The sequence below is a fragment of the Pleurodeles waltl genome, chromosome 7 (genome assembly GCF_031143425.1).
Source record: "Pleurodeles waltl isolate 20211129_DDA chromosome 7, aPleWal1.hap1.20221129, whole genome shotgun sequence".
Taxonomy (NCBI): domain Eukaryota; kingdom Metazoa; phylum Chordata; class Amphibia; order Caudata; family Salamandridae; genus Pleurodeles; species Pleurodeles waltl.
Window position 1 is genome coordinate 104,675,611 of NC_090446.1, and position 17,286 is coordinate 104,692,896.

Below are 17,286 nucleotides of genomic sequence, written 5' to 3' on the forward strand. Positions count from 1 at the left end.
TTCTAAAACTGTGCAGATTTTGGGTAAATAATGTAAATCGAGTTTTTTGATACAAATTTCATATTCATTGATGCCAGTGGAGTCACTGTCTGATAACTCAGGCAGGTTTTCAAAAATTTCTTGGCCCTCTGTGCCTAGACAATGCATTAGCAAGGAAGTTCTCCTCTCCGCACTAAGAGACGTGCCACAGACTTTTGCGTAGTTCATAAACACCTTTTTCCACTTCTGCCATTTGATAGGGGGCTCCCCAGGAGATATCAGAAGAAGGGTGCCGCTGGTACGTTTTGCATATTGACGTTACACTTGTATGCTGGAGTTGATTTTTAAGTAGTAGTTAAGTATTCTAGTACCTGTTTTCAATTAATAAAAACAGTATCAGAATTTAAGAGCCAATGTCATGTAATTGTTTTCGTTGCACCCGTTGTTTAAACCCAGGTGAAGTTCTTGAGCAACAAAGTTGAAGTTTATTCTCGTGTGAAGGCACTGTACCCTCGTTACGTTAGAGGGACACAGAGATACGATTACAAGTGTCTCTTCATTGTCTGAGAGACATGTGAGAGCGTTGTGTGCGTCCCCTCGTAGTCTTGGAGACGCGTATGGACACTGTGCGCGTGCAGCTCTCAGCAGCTTCTACACGCGCTCCTTCGTTGTCCTGGAGACGTGGAGACACTGTGCGCACGCAGCTCTCCGTTGTCCTGGAGACACGTAGGGACGCTGTGCGCACGCAGCTCTCCACAGCGTCTACACCTCGCGCTTTGTGCACGAGCGCGATCTACACTATCTGCGCCTCGCGTCTTGTATCGGGCGCAGTGCCAAAAGAGTAATTTTTCTATCCCGGCCCGAAACTCACCGCCAATCCAGAGGTGAGCTTGTCTTTGTCTGCCTCAAGTGTTAAGCTGTATCAGGAACGGCTCGCAGAAAAAAAAAAAAGGCAAAGAGGCAGCGTCCAGTTGAGGCTTCATGTTCGTGGGTCCTCATGAATCTTCGTCACCAAAATGAGGTGACCAAGCATACAGTTTCTTCAAGGTTTAATCCATTTTATTGAATATAAGTCCAGTATACAGAAACCTCATCCTGTCAGCAAGACCTTCACCTCCAACTGCCCAACTCAGGAACCTTGTTAGATTCCTAGTATTCCATGTTCCATATTCTTAGAACTGTCTTGCTCACAGGAATCAGAGTTTCCAATAACAAACAAGTATATACACAGTGCTTAGCAACAAGTAACTTAGTACAACAGTTAGAATACAATACCACAACGTGCATCCATATATGGTGGCAGAGCACCACACTGCTGCCAACCACATCCCAAGGCAATCAGTAGTATCGAAGCCAGCATGAATGATGTATGGATCTGCATTGTGCCTGTGAGAAACTAATTATTTTAGCACTGTTCATCCCATTTCTTTTTACTGATACTGGTGGTAACTAACTGACTGTACCTTGGGGTCTGCTAACCAGGCCCAGTGCTCTGATGAAAAAGGTATCTAGTAATTAGGTATAATTACAATTGGCAATGACAGACCACTGTAAGTCCCTAACATATAATAAGGCAAGGGGGATTCAAACTACCTATAAGTCCCTAGTATATAACAGTAGATTTCCTGCAATGGAATGTGCACTGCTTTTTGCCTACTGTCACTTTTAAAGGCAGCCCTGCTTTGTAGACTGTCTTTAAAAGTAAAATATATGCAAATTCGACTTTGGAATTAAAAGGTACTTCCAAAGTGATAGTCTACCTTATTTTTACATACACGTCACCTCTAAGGCCTCCCCCAGGTAACCCAGGGGTGGAGTGCCATGTAACTATAAGCAGTGACATTATCAAAGATGTTTTATATGCCCTGATGAGGGAAAACCTGCCCATTTCATTTTTCCCACTGTAAATGACTAGCTCCACAGGCTAACACTGGAATATAAATATTGCTAGGAAGGAGCTAGAAATGTCATTTAAGAATACAAAAGATTGATAATGATAAATCCAACAATTTGCCACTGTTGAATTTATCATAACTAATGCAAAAAAAGAAGCTATAGACTTTCTTTTCTGTGAGCCAAAATTCAGTCTTCTAGCAGCCTCTCTTGATTGGTCAGCCTTAACAGGCTTAGTCAGGCTGCTTTGATAAGGTGATAAGTGGCCTGCATAGATGAGAGATTATCTGGTTGGGAAAGCTCTTCAGCTGCAGAGCACAGGCCAGAAAGAGGGTGGGTAAATCAAACTGAGAACAGGACAGGAAGTAATACCAGACAGGCCTACCCCTGATTCCTGAACTGCACAGCCAGATGGCAGGCCAAGGAATGGAGTCTGTAGATGGTCTTGAGGGGAGTGTTAATGGAAATGAGCCGCACCATGAGATGGTTTAGCCAGGTCTTACTCAGCTGGAGAGAAATCCTCTGTCTTGGATTTTCATAGTGCATGCTTTGTGTGACAAGACTATGCCACACTTTGGAGGAAGCGGTCATGCTTTTAGGTGGCACCCTGCATTTCACTGGCAGGGGTAACCCCTTGATTGTCCCCCCCAAACCATTGAATAAATATCTGAGAGCTACCTAGTATCTCAGATCTGCTGCCTGAAACCACAAGGAGAAGGACTGCCCTGCTCGAACCCTGGTCGGCACCCAAAAGAATGCTCTCTGAAGGACTGATCTTGCTGAACACTGGGAACTACAGCCCAAGGCCTTTGGCTTGCTTCCAAAAGGATTAAGGTGTGGACTCCCTGAAAGCAACCGGTTAACAGAGCTTACATGTACCATTTCTATCAAGAGGTCCCCAAACTGGAGTGTGTCCAGTGGACTTTTAGGGACTTGGCCAGGTGCATTGCTGGAATTGTAGTCCAAACTTCCAAGGACCATCTCAGAGCCTCTAGACCCTTGGATTTATACCTGGGACACTTTGAACCCTCAAGGGAGACTTCAGGAAGAAGTTCCAGAGGTTTGTAACAACTTTTGGAAAAAGCTCCATAAGTGGACCGGCCAAAGGTCGACAGCCAAGCCAACTACCTTCAACCTTGACCCAGCTTGAATTTCAGGTTCGTCCCGCTGAAAACTCCAGAGCTTCAGATTTCCAGGATTTGACCAGGACCTAGCGGAAAAGCAATCTGACGACGTTGCATTGAAGTCGGCTTGCTGGAGGTGACCTCACAACTTTGAATGAAAATCCTACAGAAAAACGACTAAGTCAGAAGGTAAAATTTTGACCAAGGCCTCTCGCTCAGTGTATCAGATTAGGGCTCCAGCAAGGTTGGGCTCAAATTGTGACCTGAGCCAGGTCTAGCGCAACCAGATGTCCCTGGTTGGCGCTCGCGGCTTTTAAGCACCAGAAAGCACATTTTTTTATTTAATATTTCAACTTCATATCTCCGGTTCCCTATATTGGATTTCTGTCGTTTTGGTGTCATTTTAAAGATGCAAATATTTCCTATTTTTTTATAAATTGGTGTGGGATTTGTATTGTATGTTGCATTTTATTTATTTACTGTATCTGTGTACTTAAATGCTTTACATACCCGTCTCCTAAATTAAGCCTGCCTGCTCGCAGCCAGCTACCAAGGGTTGAGCCAGGGGCTAATGTTTTGAGACCTTGACTGGATCTTCTGTTGGGGTGGTGGCCTTATTACTAGTGGTAGGTGCGTACTTATCCCTCCTATTAAGCCAGCCTCCAACACTACCCAACCTAAATTGATTGAGACAATGAAGTCCTAAGGTCATCTGAACATCTGGTGAAATCAAGCTAGCCCTGTCTCGTAGGGCATGTGTATATCCGCTCAATAAGCAGATTGTGTTGACCAATCTAAATGCTATGCTAGCCGAAGAGAAAATTTGTTTTACAAATGCCTCAATCCTCGTAGACTTCCTATCCAGAGATGTGGGCATTGGACTGGGGTTAAGCTTGTTGGTTGAGGCCTGAACAACTAGCCTCTCTCTCTCGAGAAGGCTGTTTAGTAAGAAAATCAGGATCACAAGGCACCTGCTTGTAAAGTCTAGCTACCTGCCTATTCATCAGTAGGCAAGAACAGGGCATTGACCAGGTGCTCATTGAGGTATCCATGAGGGCCTTGTTGAAAAGCAGCAGGAGCTCAAATGTAGCTAGCCCAGGCTGTACAATTTGTGTACGTTCATAAGCCATAGGGCTGAGTTAGAGGTTTGCAGAAAGGGTACTCAGTCGCAATAGCAACAAAATTCTCTATTCACCAACATAAACCTCCGCCCGCCTGATTTACAGAAAGGCGGCCCTTCAGTATGTAGACGCTAGAGACTAGTCCGTATCCAGCACCTACATACCCCTTCGACAGTCCATCAGAGGTTAGACAGTTTTTACTCTTACAAACTGCCACCTAAAACATGGTGGTATATAAAAGTAAAAACATTTTAATGATCCCCTACGCCATGGACACTCCCATGGCGAGGGGGTCATTGCTTTTTCATTTTCAAAAACAAAATCCCACTGTTAAATTTTGTTTTTAAAATAAAACAGAATCCAATAAAAGTTCCAATGCTGCACCGTCATGTTAGCGGAGCAGCAAGGTACACTTTCATTGCACTTACAGAAACTGCTTTGATGGTGGTTCCTGTAAATGCCAGAGAAATCTGCTTGGCCGGCAGACATGTCTAGTGAGGCAGGGGGCGTAATCACACTATTGTCACTGTACTAACACCATTTGCCAACATTTAAACCCGGCCTTTAGTCTCAGCAGTGGGAGGTTGTAGCTCCAAGACCTCACCTGCTGGTTGGACTGCCACTGAAAATGATGTCTCCGTTCCAGTGGTGGTCAAATATCAAATTAAACACTTTATTAGGGGAAACTATCAAGCTCACTTATAAGTCCGTGTAAAAATGGTCAATCATATAGAGGGGTAGCTCAACCCCATCATCTCTGGATCGGGCTAAGTTTTGGTAGAAATTGACATCATGGTGCTATCTTTTTGGTTAAACTGGTGCGATAGGGGGTTGAGCCCCGCTTTGCTTTCTTGTGTTTGTATTACGATTTTGACTTACCATTGATTTTGACTGTGAAGTTGACCTCTTTGGGGAGTGTCCACAGGAGCGAGAGTGAGTATGCACCCTGGACTTGGAGCTGGACCTGCGAAAAGGACCACAACACCTTCTTGTGCTCAGCAACATATAGCTTCAAATCCCTGTCCGAGATCACCTTTGGGTGGATAAGGGAACACTTACTTAATGACAGTCATGTTCCAAGCTCAAGAGACACACCTTGTGTGGGTCCGTGATCAACATCCGTTTTCCACAGTAATGGCAAGGGTTAAATTACGTAGTTTTTGGAGGGTACATTGTTTCCTAACACAATGGATTATGTTTGATTTTCAGGAATAGAAAGAAGGAAGACAAAACTGGGAGCAGAGCTGGAAGGCACAGAATTAGAAATAGAATAAGAACTGGCAAACCAGGTAGGTCTGGAACTGCAAACTGCTGCAAGTTGTATTTTTTTGTCTAATTGCAATCATAGTACATCAAAAAAAGGAAAACATCCTGCATGCAGTGAGCGGATAATAATACGTTTTTGCTAAACTGTAATAAGATGATTCTGAGTTAAGAGCAGCTGATTGAATTATTACAGGGGGGGACAAGTTAGTAGTGTTTATGTGTTTGACAGAAAATGTAATGGTGCTCCTACAAGATGGTCAGGGAGATGTGACACGGAAGAAAAAAAACGCCAGGCGCAATTTTTGGTTGCTGGGCATGGATCACAAATTAGAAAGATTTGTCTGAAACTAATTGCTATATTCTATGAGCGTCAAATGGTACAAGAAATAGTGGTTGTACTAATTCAGTGCCAACAGAATATCAGTGTAGTTATATGTGGTTCGTTTGAGAGTGAGGGCTTGGCAGGGAAATACGAAATTATGCCAGGAAATCAATATTTAATATGACCGGGAGTAAAATGGGTGCACAATGCCATGATAGACAAAGGAATGCAAATCATGGTGGAAGTTTTTGACAAGTGAAGGTATCCGGATGTATAGTCATGGACCATAATACAAAATTCATATTGAATCAAACGGGGGGCTTCTTTCAAACATTTGTTATCGACCACCCTAAGACAGAGCTGAATGCTAGAATGTGCTGAATAGGCTATTTAATCCTGTTTGGGGTAAGTGCACATTTGACTTTAGGAGATGGTCTAGAATGGAGCGATGAGGTGAGGAAAATGCTGTGAAGCCACAATACAACCTGCAGTCTTCTAAAGACAGGATTCATTTTGTTAAGAGTAAGGATTTCTTGCGTAAAAATGTGTTCACATTGGATGACAAAAGGTGAAAAGGTAGGAGTGGATGTTGAGGTGAAGAGGAGGTAGTGCAAAGCTGAAGGCTTAAAGTGAAAGGCATTATGTGAAATCTATTTGTACGTGAAAGGTGTTCAAACAGAACAGGTGGGCTTGAGTGAAACTGGGTATTCAAACTAGGAAGGAAGAATCAAATCAAATCTTTTAGCTCCCAAAAAAAGGTGATGTCGGGAAGGAAAGAAGTATGAAATATCAGGAGGGTTGCATGGTGTAATCCTACAGTGATGATTAAAACCGTAAATTCGCAAGCAATGGTAGTGCAAAGGGGTGGAAAAATGGGATAGGGGTTCTGTTAGAGAATGTTCAGAAAGGAAATATTTGTGAGAACGAAACTAACAAAAACGAGATTATTACAAAAGGTATTTATGACTTTATTAGATAAGATAATTTTGCCTTCCAATAAATCTTTTCTCCACATCTTTGGACGTTATTAATTTATTATATGGTCTGTTGTCTATCCGCTTGATTGTAGAGTTAAGAGAGAATGTGTTGCAATTATGTATATTAGCGCAGAACTGGAATGAAGATGAAGCGGTGGACTGTTAAGGATGTTATGCTTCAAAATGTGAGGAGTGGCAGTTGCTGTTGTTTGGGAAAACTGGTTCGTACAGAAGTCTCCAGCTCCACCTTATATAATAAAACTACTCAACATCATTTGAAGTAAAGTTTGTTTGTCACATGACAGCTGCAAACGCTGCACCCAAATACACCCATTACAATGGCTACTCACCAGAGCTTGCATGTCATACATGGTTCCCAGATGATCCCAGATAACCTTGGAGGAGATCTGACGCCCGATGTTCTGGCTGAATTTATCTCGAATGCAGATCATGTGGAAGTGCCGGTTCACACCTACAGGAAACGGCTTGATGTTAGGTTAAGAGGGCAACACACGATTGTGTTACTCAACAGCACAAAAGGTCAACTCAAACATATTTGCAGCAATTGTACTCTTGCTGCTCATGCATTTGTAACATGCTAATTTTTATAAAGTACAGGACACTTTTCATAAAGACACCATGGTGGCTTCAAGGTCTCAACTTTACAGATTAAGGCGAAGACTTAACAATTATGTGATGAACTACTGGATAAGAACACAGCTGCATCCCTCACACACCTCAACTGATTGGCAGGACTTGCAAATCCTTAAAATTAAACATGTAAAGTCATGGGAATCTGCCCACATATCCTCACCTAATGTGTACATTGCATATCTCTAGTCAAAATGTGAATGCTAAAAGCTTTATCAATATCACATAGGGCATCTCACGTAGTCTGCTCCAGCTTCTATGGCTTCAGCCAGGAACAAAGCAACAAAAAATAAGTATTCCATAACCAGAGATCAGAGAATGGGGATAACGCATGTCCAGAACCAAACTGAGAGTGCCTTAATGCAGAGATCTGGTGACATGCAAGCTACCTCAACAAAAAGACATTTAACTCCAGATTCAAGAATTCAGATAAGACTTTACTTCATTAAGTCAAGATTTTGTGAAAACCCTTTGAGAATTAGAGCAAAATGTTCAAAAAAACGGAAATTTGAAATGGTCACCAGGAGCTCTTGCTGGCTGCACAGGCCCATTTTCAGAAGACTTGTCATAAAGAATTAGTATGCTGGAACAATGTCTACCATCAAGCAAGATAAACTAAATGACTGAGAAAATTGTTGCAATAATTGGATTATAGCTGACATATCAGTTGAATCGTGAGGGGTCTGTCCATTTCACCCCAATTGGCATCGGCAATAACAACCATAAAGTACAAAAGACCACTAGTAAGTAAATTACACAACTACAAAGATGCTGACCATCAATGTGCAAGCAACGCCTTTATATACATTTTTGAACAAACCACAGTATACAAGACAAACGCTAATTTACAAATGGACAATTGTTTTTTAGTCCAACCCTTTTATTTGAAATTTTTATACACGCACACGAAGACACAAAGGCCCTCATGACGACTTTGGTGGTCTTTTCCAAAGACCGCCGAAGCCACAGGTGCCGAAATACCGCCAGTGCTGGTGGTCTTAAGACCGCCCTAATACGACTGATCTCTGACTTCCGCCCGAAATCATGTGGAATACCGAGACCAGTCGTGCTGGCGGTCGGAGGTGCAGAGGTGGTACCGCCACGCCAAAAAGACCACACACTGTATTACAACCCGTAATACGGTATGGCGGTGTCCAGATGGTGAGGCGCTGCTGGCGGTGGAAGCGCCAGGGCCGTACCCTCCCGGATGACCTTCTCGACAAACGAGGTAAGTGGATCATCCAACAGGGGAAGGTGCGTGTGTGTGTGTTGGTGCGTGTCTGCATGTGTGAGTGATTGTGTGTGGACGGGGGAGCGGGGTGAGTGTTTGTGTGAGTGGATGGGGTGAGCGGGTTAGTGCGTGTATGTGGTGCAGGGAGGGTGTGTGTGAATGTATGTATGCTCATGGGGGAAGTGGATGAGAGTGTGAGTGCAGTGTTTGTGTATGTTTGTCAGTGTGAATGGGTGTCTATGTTGTGTTTGTGGGGGTGTGTTTGTGTGTAGAAGTGTGTGAGTGCAAGTGTGCAAGTATGTCGAGGTGTGTGCAAGTGTCTCCTGGCGTCACAAATGCTTATTCCTGTCACCAGGGTGCAAAACCTCCAGCTTTTTCTGGAGGTACAGCCACCAGAAAATGCTGGCGGTCTCCCGCCTCATGATACTACTGGCGGTATGACACCATCCGCCGTGCTGGAGGTACTCACCTCCAGCCCAGCGGAACGCGGTAATGTGGTGGGACGGGTGGAGGCTTGGCAGTTTGGCTTCAGCCAAACTCATAATTTGGGGTTATTCACCGCCACAGCGCCCCTCGTCATGACGGCCAAACTGTATAAAACAATAATGGTATATCTAATTTGTTTTCTTGGTGCAGTGTTAAATTCAGGAGCATTGGTGTTGCATTCATTATTTTGAGATCCGATCCTCTGCGAGGTAGTCAACAAACAAGCAAAGCATTATAATGAAAGCCAGTCTATATTGAAATTGTATGCCTTGCTCAAAGACGATCCAGAAATGTTTAGTCCGTAAACTCCACCACTGAATAAGGTTGATGCGTTTCAGGCAGCATCATCTAGGGCCTCTTCAGGACCACTTAAAGACAAGTATGATGTGTCTATAATTTCTTTTTTTTTTTTATCTCAATTGTCATAGATATCGCAAGCAACTTTTAAAATAATGTGTTTTTCCAGGACTGCACCAAGTGCAAGTCCCCATAGTAATGAAAAGGTACACCAAAAGTCTCTCTGAACCTGTGCATTGTTCAATATTGCACAACCTTTCTTTTAATATGAAAAGTTTGCAACTATCATTATTCAAAAGAACGAGACATGGTTATGCAGTGTCTCAATATCCACCAAGATATGTGTGGTGGTCCCATCCTCTCATCTCATTGTTTAGCTTTTTCCTTAAAACAATTTCCCCATTATAGTGAATTATGTGCAGCCCTCAGGGGCTGTACCGAATCTTTGTGATGCATGTATGTATCTGAGGGTGTGCTCGGATAGTGCTCCACATGAATCTAGGACACCACACACCAGAGGCCCTCATTACGAGGCTTGCGGTCATCAGACTGCCAGCCTCGCGGTGGCGGTCTTACCGCCGCGGACCGGTGGTAAAGACTGCCGCATTACAAGTTGTGGGGTTTGGTGGAAGCCAAACCTTCATAACGCCGCCTGGCCCATCAGTGCGGTCGCACCGACACAGCCGGCGGTGAGCTCCTCCGTGAATTCCCATTCCTGTCGCCGGCACACACGTCCCCACACCTCCATACACCCCCCAACCCGTCCACACACATCCATGCACCACAGCCACCTGTCCACACACCTCCGTGTACCACCCCACTCAACCACACATATCCATACCAACACCTCCACCCGCTCTCATACTGACATACGCACCCCCCTCCTCAATCATTCACACCCCCTCCGCAGTCATGCACACCCCATCCCCCTTCTTGCACGCATATTTTCACACCCCCTCCGCACACTTGCAGACACTCCCACTCACTCGCAGACTTGCACATATGCACCCCACTCATATGAATCCCAATACACACACCTACTCACTCACTCCCTGTAACCTCTCCCCTGCACATAATGCACACACACACCCAACCGCAAACATACATCCAGACACCCCCACTTGCTCGCTCACAAACATGCTCTCAGACACCCCCATTCATACACACACACTCAGATACCCCCACCCCTCTGCATACACACACACGCACTTGCACCCCGACACCCCCCGCATACATGAAGATACACACACACATGCAACCAACACCCCACTCCCCCTCCCCCTTTTCAGACGATCAACTAATTATTTCCAGCGAGGTGGTCGTCCGGGAGGGGATGGGTCCTGGAGTATTCCACCGCCAGCACAGCACCGCCGACAGGACTCTGCCATGCCGTATTGTAATACAACAGGCGGGCTCTTGTTGCCGTGGCGGTGCTGGTGATGGAACCGCCTCCAACTCCATCAGCCCATTTATGGGCAGAAGTCCAAACTGGACTCCTAACATAGCGGTCTGTTGACTGCAGCGGCAGACCGCCGAAGTCGTAAAGAGGCCCAGAGTGCACACCCAAAACACAAATATTGTAATATGTTATCAGTCGCTTAAGTGATAATCTCTAAAACACTCAGTTAAATGTATGTGGTGGTTCCTTAGGGACTTCAGTCTACAATGAGTGATCACATAGCACAGGAGAGATAAACTCCAAACTGCAGACTGAAATACGCATCAATAATAAAAACAGTAGAGCATCCAGATAATTTGAACACAACATGAATTTCTTTCCCAGTTTGTTGAAGGAACCTTACAGTACCAGGAGGCTCCTCATAGATTTTCGAAGTCATAGTACCCCTTCTTACATAAGTAGTAGGGGAACTGCCTTTCTACTGTTTATATTAGGGAAAAGATTTAGTGACTCTTCCACTAAAATCCATGGAGTCGCCTATACAAGGACCCTTACTTCAACCCAAGTGAGTCTTTTTAAAATGTAGCTGCGCCATTTCCTGCTCCAGGCTGATCAGTTTGTCCATCAGGTCAACACGAAACTGTAGGCCAGAGAAGGTTCAGGAAACTGTTGGACATAGTAAGACTTTCAGTTGCAAAGTTTTAAAGTCCAGTTTATCAAATAAACATTATCTATTAGTTTCTTTGGACTTTTTAATGGACTTGAGGACCGCAACAACGCCACTGCTTCAATTCATCACTCACTGAGCAACCACAGAAACCATTACATACATCACATTGTACAGGCCTATCTGGCAATCAAAACTAGATCGTATACCTACCCGGTTGTAAACCCTGCAGTGATTCCGAGTCAAGGTCGCTTCTGATTGTGGTAAACTGTGTGATCAATGATAAAGACCCTTATAAGGAATAAATAGGAGGCACCATATTGTTTTAACTTTCATTCTAATGTGCAAACATGCGGTTATTGTCACATCTTCTAGGCACTTGTATAACTGAATATTAAAGATGTATTATCTTTTCAAACAAATCTCCTGACTGAACACAGGCTTTCTTTAAGCGTCATAAACTGTGTTCTTTGTCATCTGCAACCATAGATCACTCCAGCTCACTTGAGTAAGCCTTTGCTCATGGACCAAAGCTATTAATGGAAAATCGAGTCCTGGCTTGTGATGACTGTATCCAGTTTCATCCCGGATACTTCTCAGTTCTCCCACTAAACTGCACCACATGGTGAAAAAAGAAGCCTGACCAAAAAAAAAAAAAAAAAAAAAAAAAAACACTTGAGAGGTTTTTGTTCTACTTCTCATCTACTGCTTGAACGCCACGTTTGTTAAGACTCCAAGGGTTTATGAGTGCTTTACAAATTCTTTAAACACCAACAAACAAAATACTGACCACAAATCTTAGCCAGGTAAAGAGAGATTAGCTGTTGGACTTAGTATCCATGAAGGCAAAGTCCAGAAAATCAACCTAGTCTCTGTATGAAAGTTAACATAAATTTATTAGTAAATAACAAAGACCGCTAACAGTGTTGCCTCCTGCTATGGAAACTCCTCCAACTACTCCCCTTTTCAACTCGATGTCAACATTCGACCACACAACCCAAAGACATCATAAGCATAAGAACACTACATATACTCTTTCACTCAACATTTTATCAAGGAAAACAAAAACTATTACACTACACTAATACAACAATCCAATAAACTAAAAAGTACAAAAATATTGAAAAATATAGGGAGAGAAAAATATAGGCACATGCATAGTATAAAAACATAATACATGTGAAATAGAATGATATTAAGGATTACTCATAGACGGCTATTATGTACACAATTAATGGAATATCATAGGCAGTTTTTATGTGTGTACTCTTATGATATCTCTGTACTGCGTTGTTCTCAAAACCCAAAGAAACATCCTCATGTTTATTTTCTTCCTTAAGCTTTTTCGCAAATTGATCATAAGGATAAGTAGCTTTTCCATTATTCTCACTACTAGTCCCAGCTTTCCCTACATTTCACCAACTCCATCCACTGACTGTAATAGCATTTCCAAACACTGTCAGCAACCAGTGGCTGACCATATTTCATGACTCCTTTTCTCGAGTGAACAGGAATTTTGATTTACACAGTATCTCACAGTGAATAATTATGATCAGATACTTTTTTCTGTGCATCAAAATACATTTTCTGTTTATCCCATGCCAGTTTCTTTTTTTTTTATTTTTCTTTTTTTTAACAAAACTGTCAGTGTCATCAGTTTCAACTAACATGCTTTGCCTGGCCTATTTAGACAATCAGCCAGGACAAACCTTAGTTGAGAGCTTTCGTCCTCTCAATAACTCAAAAGGCAAAACTTTAGTAGTGGAATGTGGTGTAGTACGATAAAACAACATCACTGACCATAAGCGATGGTTAACCACCCATCTGTTTGCAACAGCCCACTGAGCACATTCAAGCAATACACTATTCATCTGCTCAGTTAAATTGGTTTGGGAACGATACAGAAAATTCTCAAATGTTTAACGTCACCTTGCTTCAAAAATTATTGGAATTCCTCACTTACAAACTGGCCACATTATTGGAAACCAGAACAGAAGGAAAACTTCTCAAACACACATCTTTTAAAAGCTCAATTACACTTTTACAATTGGGTTCACACTTGAAACGGATCTCAAGCTACTTTGAATAGCAATCAATTAGAACAACGGCAATGCGTGAACGGTTCTATAACCCATCAAAAGGACCCACTAGATCAATACTTACGTTTCCCCAAGGTCTGGATGGGCACTTAGTAGGCTGAAGCTGAGGTCACCTAATTTTCATATCTTTCTCACAACTACTGCATACATTACAACTACTCACAAATTCATTAATTTGTTGATCGATGCAGGGCCACCAAAACACAAAGTATCCTGCGTTTGGTGAGTGACCTTCGCATATGACCTTCATGTGATCCTGGCTAATTCTAATCTGAAGACTTTCTGGAGGTTGGAAATGTTTCCCAATGCATGGGGACACAACCCTCAACAGAGAGTTCTGCTGCTACCTCTACAAAAGTTTGACGAGAATATGGCATTCCTTTCTATTGGCCATCCATTCACAATAAAACATATAAAGTGGGAAATCAAAACAACTTTGTTCAGTTCTCTCAATAGTTTTTCACTTACTACACACCTCTTTCAAATCAACAGCAGCAATTAAACATATTTCTTGATCCTCATCCTCCTGAATCTCTACATCTGCATGGCTAGCCACAAATCTAAAGAATCAGCTCTGACATTCTTACTTCCTGGTACATAAGGAATATTAAAATCACATTGTAAAAGCTTGTCGAAAAATGTGCAATACGGGGTGTATAATCATTGTCTCTCCCACCTAACAAAATGGTAAAAAGGGGGTTGTATTTAGTTCTTAGTATTAATCTGCTACCCACCAACAACTATTTTTCTATTATTAAAAAAATTTACATTATTTTCCCTCAAAACACGCGAGGATTCCCCTAAGTTGTTCTCCACTCTGTCCTGCACCTGCGTTAATACTACCCGAAGACCAACATTGCTTGCATCAACAGTAATAGTGTATTGAAGGTCCAGATCATACGGTTTAAGAATTCTCAAACCCACCATTTGATTCATTCAAAAGTATCTTGATACAATTTGTCCCAAACAAATACAAACTATTTTTCTTCAACAACATCGTCAAAGGTTTAACATGTGTTGCATCCTCAGAAATCAATCTGGAATAAACTTCACAAAGACCTACAAATTGCTTGAGGTGTGGTTTGTCCACAGGTGCCGAAGTAGTCAAAATAGAATTGACCAGACTAGGTCTCGTTTCTACTCCGTTTTCAAAAACAAGAGGTCTCAGAAATTCTACCTTTTCTCTCAAAATTTGACATTTTCCTTCTTCGAAGACAACACCTCACTCCTGTATGATCTCTAAAAACTCTCTTCAATATAGCATCACATTCTTCTCTAGTGAAAGCATAGATCAGATCATAATCTTGAAAAACCACGTTGCATTTTATTTCTCTTTGGACGATTGTGGATGCAGATGCCAACCCTAAAGACATTCTGAAGCATTCAAATGTACCAGTGGGAGACACAAATGCTGTGAGATATATGGATGAAGGCTCACGTACAACTGGATGGTATGCAGCTGCTACATCCAACTTAGAAAACCACTTTGAACCTTCCAAAATTGTCAACAATTCAGTGAACTTAGGGAGTGAGTGAGAATTAACCCATTTACTCTTATTAAGACTACAAAGATGCATACATATTCTTAGCTCACCATTTACATTGTGCACTATTGCCAAAGGTGATAACCACAACGAAAATTCGACGTATTCAATGATACCTTTTTTATACAAACCCATGATGGAAAATCCTTTGGTTGTGCCCAAATCCTGAGAAAACACATCAGGGTACAATTTAACCCAATCCTCGGTAACCATATTGGAAGAAACTATTGAAATTTGGTCCTTAATATCAGGTCTCAATAACATTTGGAGCAATCCTACATGAAACCATTCGAGAATGCATAGTCCCTTAGTAGCAACATAACTTTTACCAAAAATCAGCTATTTCAATCTTACATCCTTTATGAGCCAGGAGATCTATCCGGCGGCTCAAACGGGCTGTTCTTTATTGTTTCCAAAAAAAGTTCTTGAGTAATCATAGTAATCCTAGCTCCTGAACCAAACAGCAGCTTAAGTTTCTCCACCCTCCTCCCTAACACCTACATTAATATAAGGTTTCATACATTCAACAGGATCAGAACTCACAACACCACTCTGACACAACCACTATTACCATTTTCTACAGATCATCACAAATTCTATCTACTGCATTCTAACAACACTCATTTCCACAAGCATTAACCACCCCACTACCAACATTAGCTACATCTGTACTACTGCACATGGCACATCTTATTGCACACTCAGCACTTAACATTTTTAGCAGGACAAAATCTATTAACCTTAAAATGAGTGTTGCCTACAACATCTAATAAAATTCAGACAATTAAAAAAAATATATTTGTATCATTCCATGTGTTTCTTACAAACTTATCAACTTTAGATTTAACCACATTAATGCATTCTGAATGCTTATATTCCAGTTCCCTTACGGATTCCTCAGCTGTTTCAATACTCTTTGCAAGTCTGACGGTTTCTTCAAGAGAAGGATTGCCCATAGACAGTAATTTTTGTTGGGTCATCGTGTCTGTACATTTGCTAATTAATTGGTTTCTTACATCAAATTGGCTGTCAGAAAGTAATCTATTGAGGACTGAGATGTAGGTCAACATTTTTGCCTTTTTTTTTGCTCCTATTTAAAAAAAACTTGCATTTTACCCCCACCAAACTTGGTTGGACATCAAACCCGATTTCTAGCTTCTTCACAGCATTTAAAATCTCATTCACCTCCTCTCCCTCACTAACAAGGAATGCCATTTTTTTTAAAAAATAGCCCTTCCTTCAAATCCTAAACAACAGGAGAAGATTTTTTTTTCCCCCTTAAGGGCGAAAACAGGAAGCACTGATTGCCACTAAATAAATTTCAAACTCATCAAACCAGTTTTTCCTTTGAATGGGTGGGTTACCTGGTATATAATATATACATTTCGAAGAAAACACGCATAAAGGCATACACATAACCATGAAACACTAGCAACGCAAGGAAATGTATATATTTTACCTGATGTGTGCTTAAAACAACCCTGAAATTTGCATAACCAATAATGTGGAATTCCTAGTGTAGTTTTCCAAAGATATCAGTTCCTTTAATCTCAGTCCTGCTGACCTAAGCAAACTCTTGGAATGCAGTACTAGTGATGTAAGTAGATCAGTGACTGAGACAAATTAATATGTATGTGCATCACTGTGAATAAAATGTGCACATACAATACCTGCAACTCTCATAAAGGAGTACACATAATTATGCAACTACCCACAGTGCGCTACAGAAAATAATAAGTGTGCGCATCACTGTGACTGATTTGACTGTTGAAGAAACCAGTAACTTCCTAAGACCTTATTTTCTTTCCAGATTCTCTCCAAAGATGGTGGCACACAAACAAGTAAGTGCGTAGTTGTCCTCTCACATACCGTTTTAGTTGAAGTACAGGCTTGAAGTTTCACTACCCGCGTAGCGTTCTAGTTGTCAAAACCAGGCCAAAATGCAGCTCACATCATCATCAGTGGGTATCTCCCAGAAAACGAACTCCAGAAAGAGAGGTAATGAAACGTAGTAGGATCGAATTCACGCCAAACAACCAACAGTACAGCGGATCCTGAATCAGCCTATACTTTGCCAGCGTCATGGAGTCCAAAAGCTCTGGGTTCATAAAGGAGCGGCCTCTGATACTTGTTCCTAAGCATCAAATAAATCGTAGAAAGTCAACCAAGTCTCCGTATGAAAGTTAACATAAGTATATAAGTAAATAATTGAGATCACTAACAGTGCTGC

The 17,286-nt window shown here is 42.0% G+C and overlaps 1 protein-coding gene and 1 long non-coding RNA gene across 2 annotated transcripts in view; one reads left to right on the plus strand and one right to left on the minus strand.

Annotated features, from left to right (window-relative positions):
* Window positions 1-17,286, plus strand: part of LOC138303780 (uncharacterized) — a 162,240-nt gene that overhangs the window by 142,959 nt on the left and 1,995 nt on the right. Inside the window, exon 2 of the long non-coding RNA XR_011205445.1 lies at window positions 5,327-5,406. This is a non-coding gene — a long non-coding RNA (uncharacterized lncRNA). The remainder of the gene's footprint in view (window positions 1-5,326; window positions 5,407-17,286) is intronic.
* MRGBP (MRG domain binding protein) overlaps window positions 1-17,286 on the minus strand; it is a 68,188-nt gene that overhangs the window by 43,997 nt on the left and 6,905 nt on the right. The window contains exon 2 of the mRNA XM_069243184.1: window positions 7,033-7,154. Within this exon, the coding sequence (XP_069099285.1) occupies window positions 7,033-7,154 (122 nt within the window). The remainder of the gene's footprint in view (window positions 1-7,032; window positions 7,155-17,286) is intronic.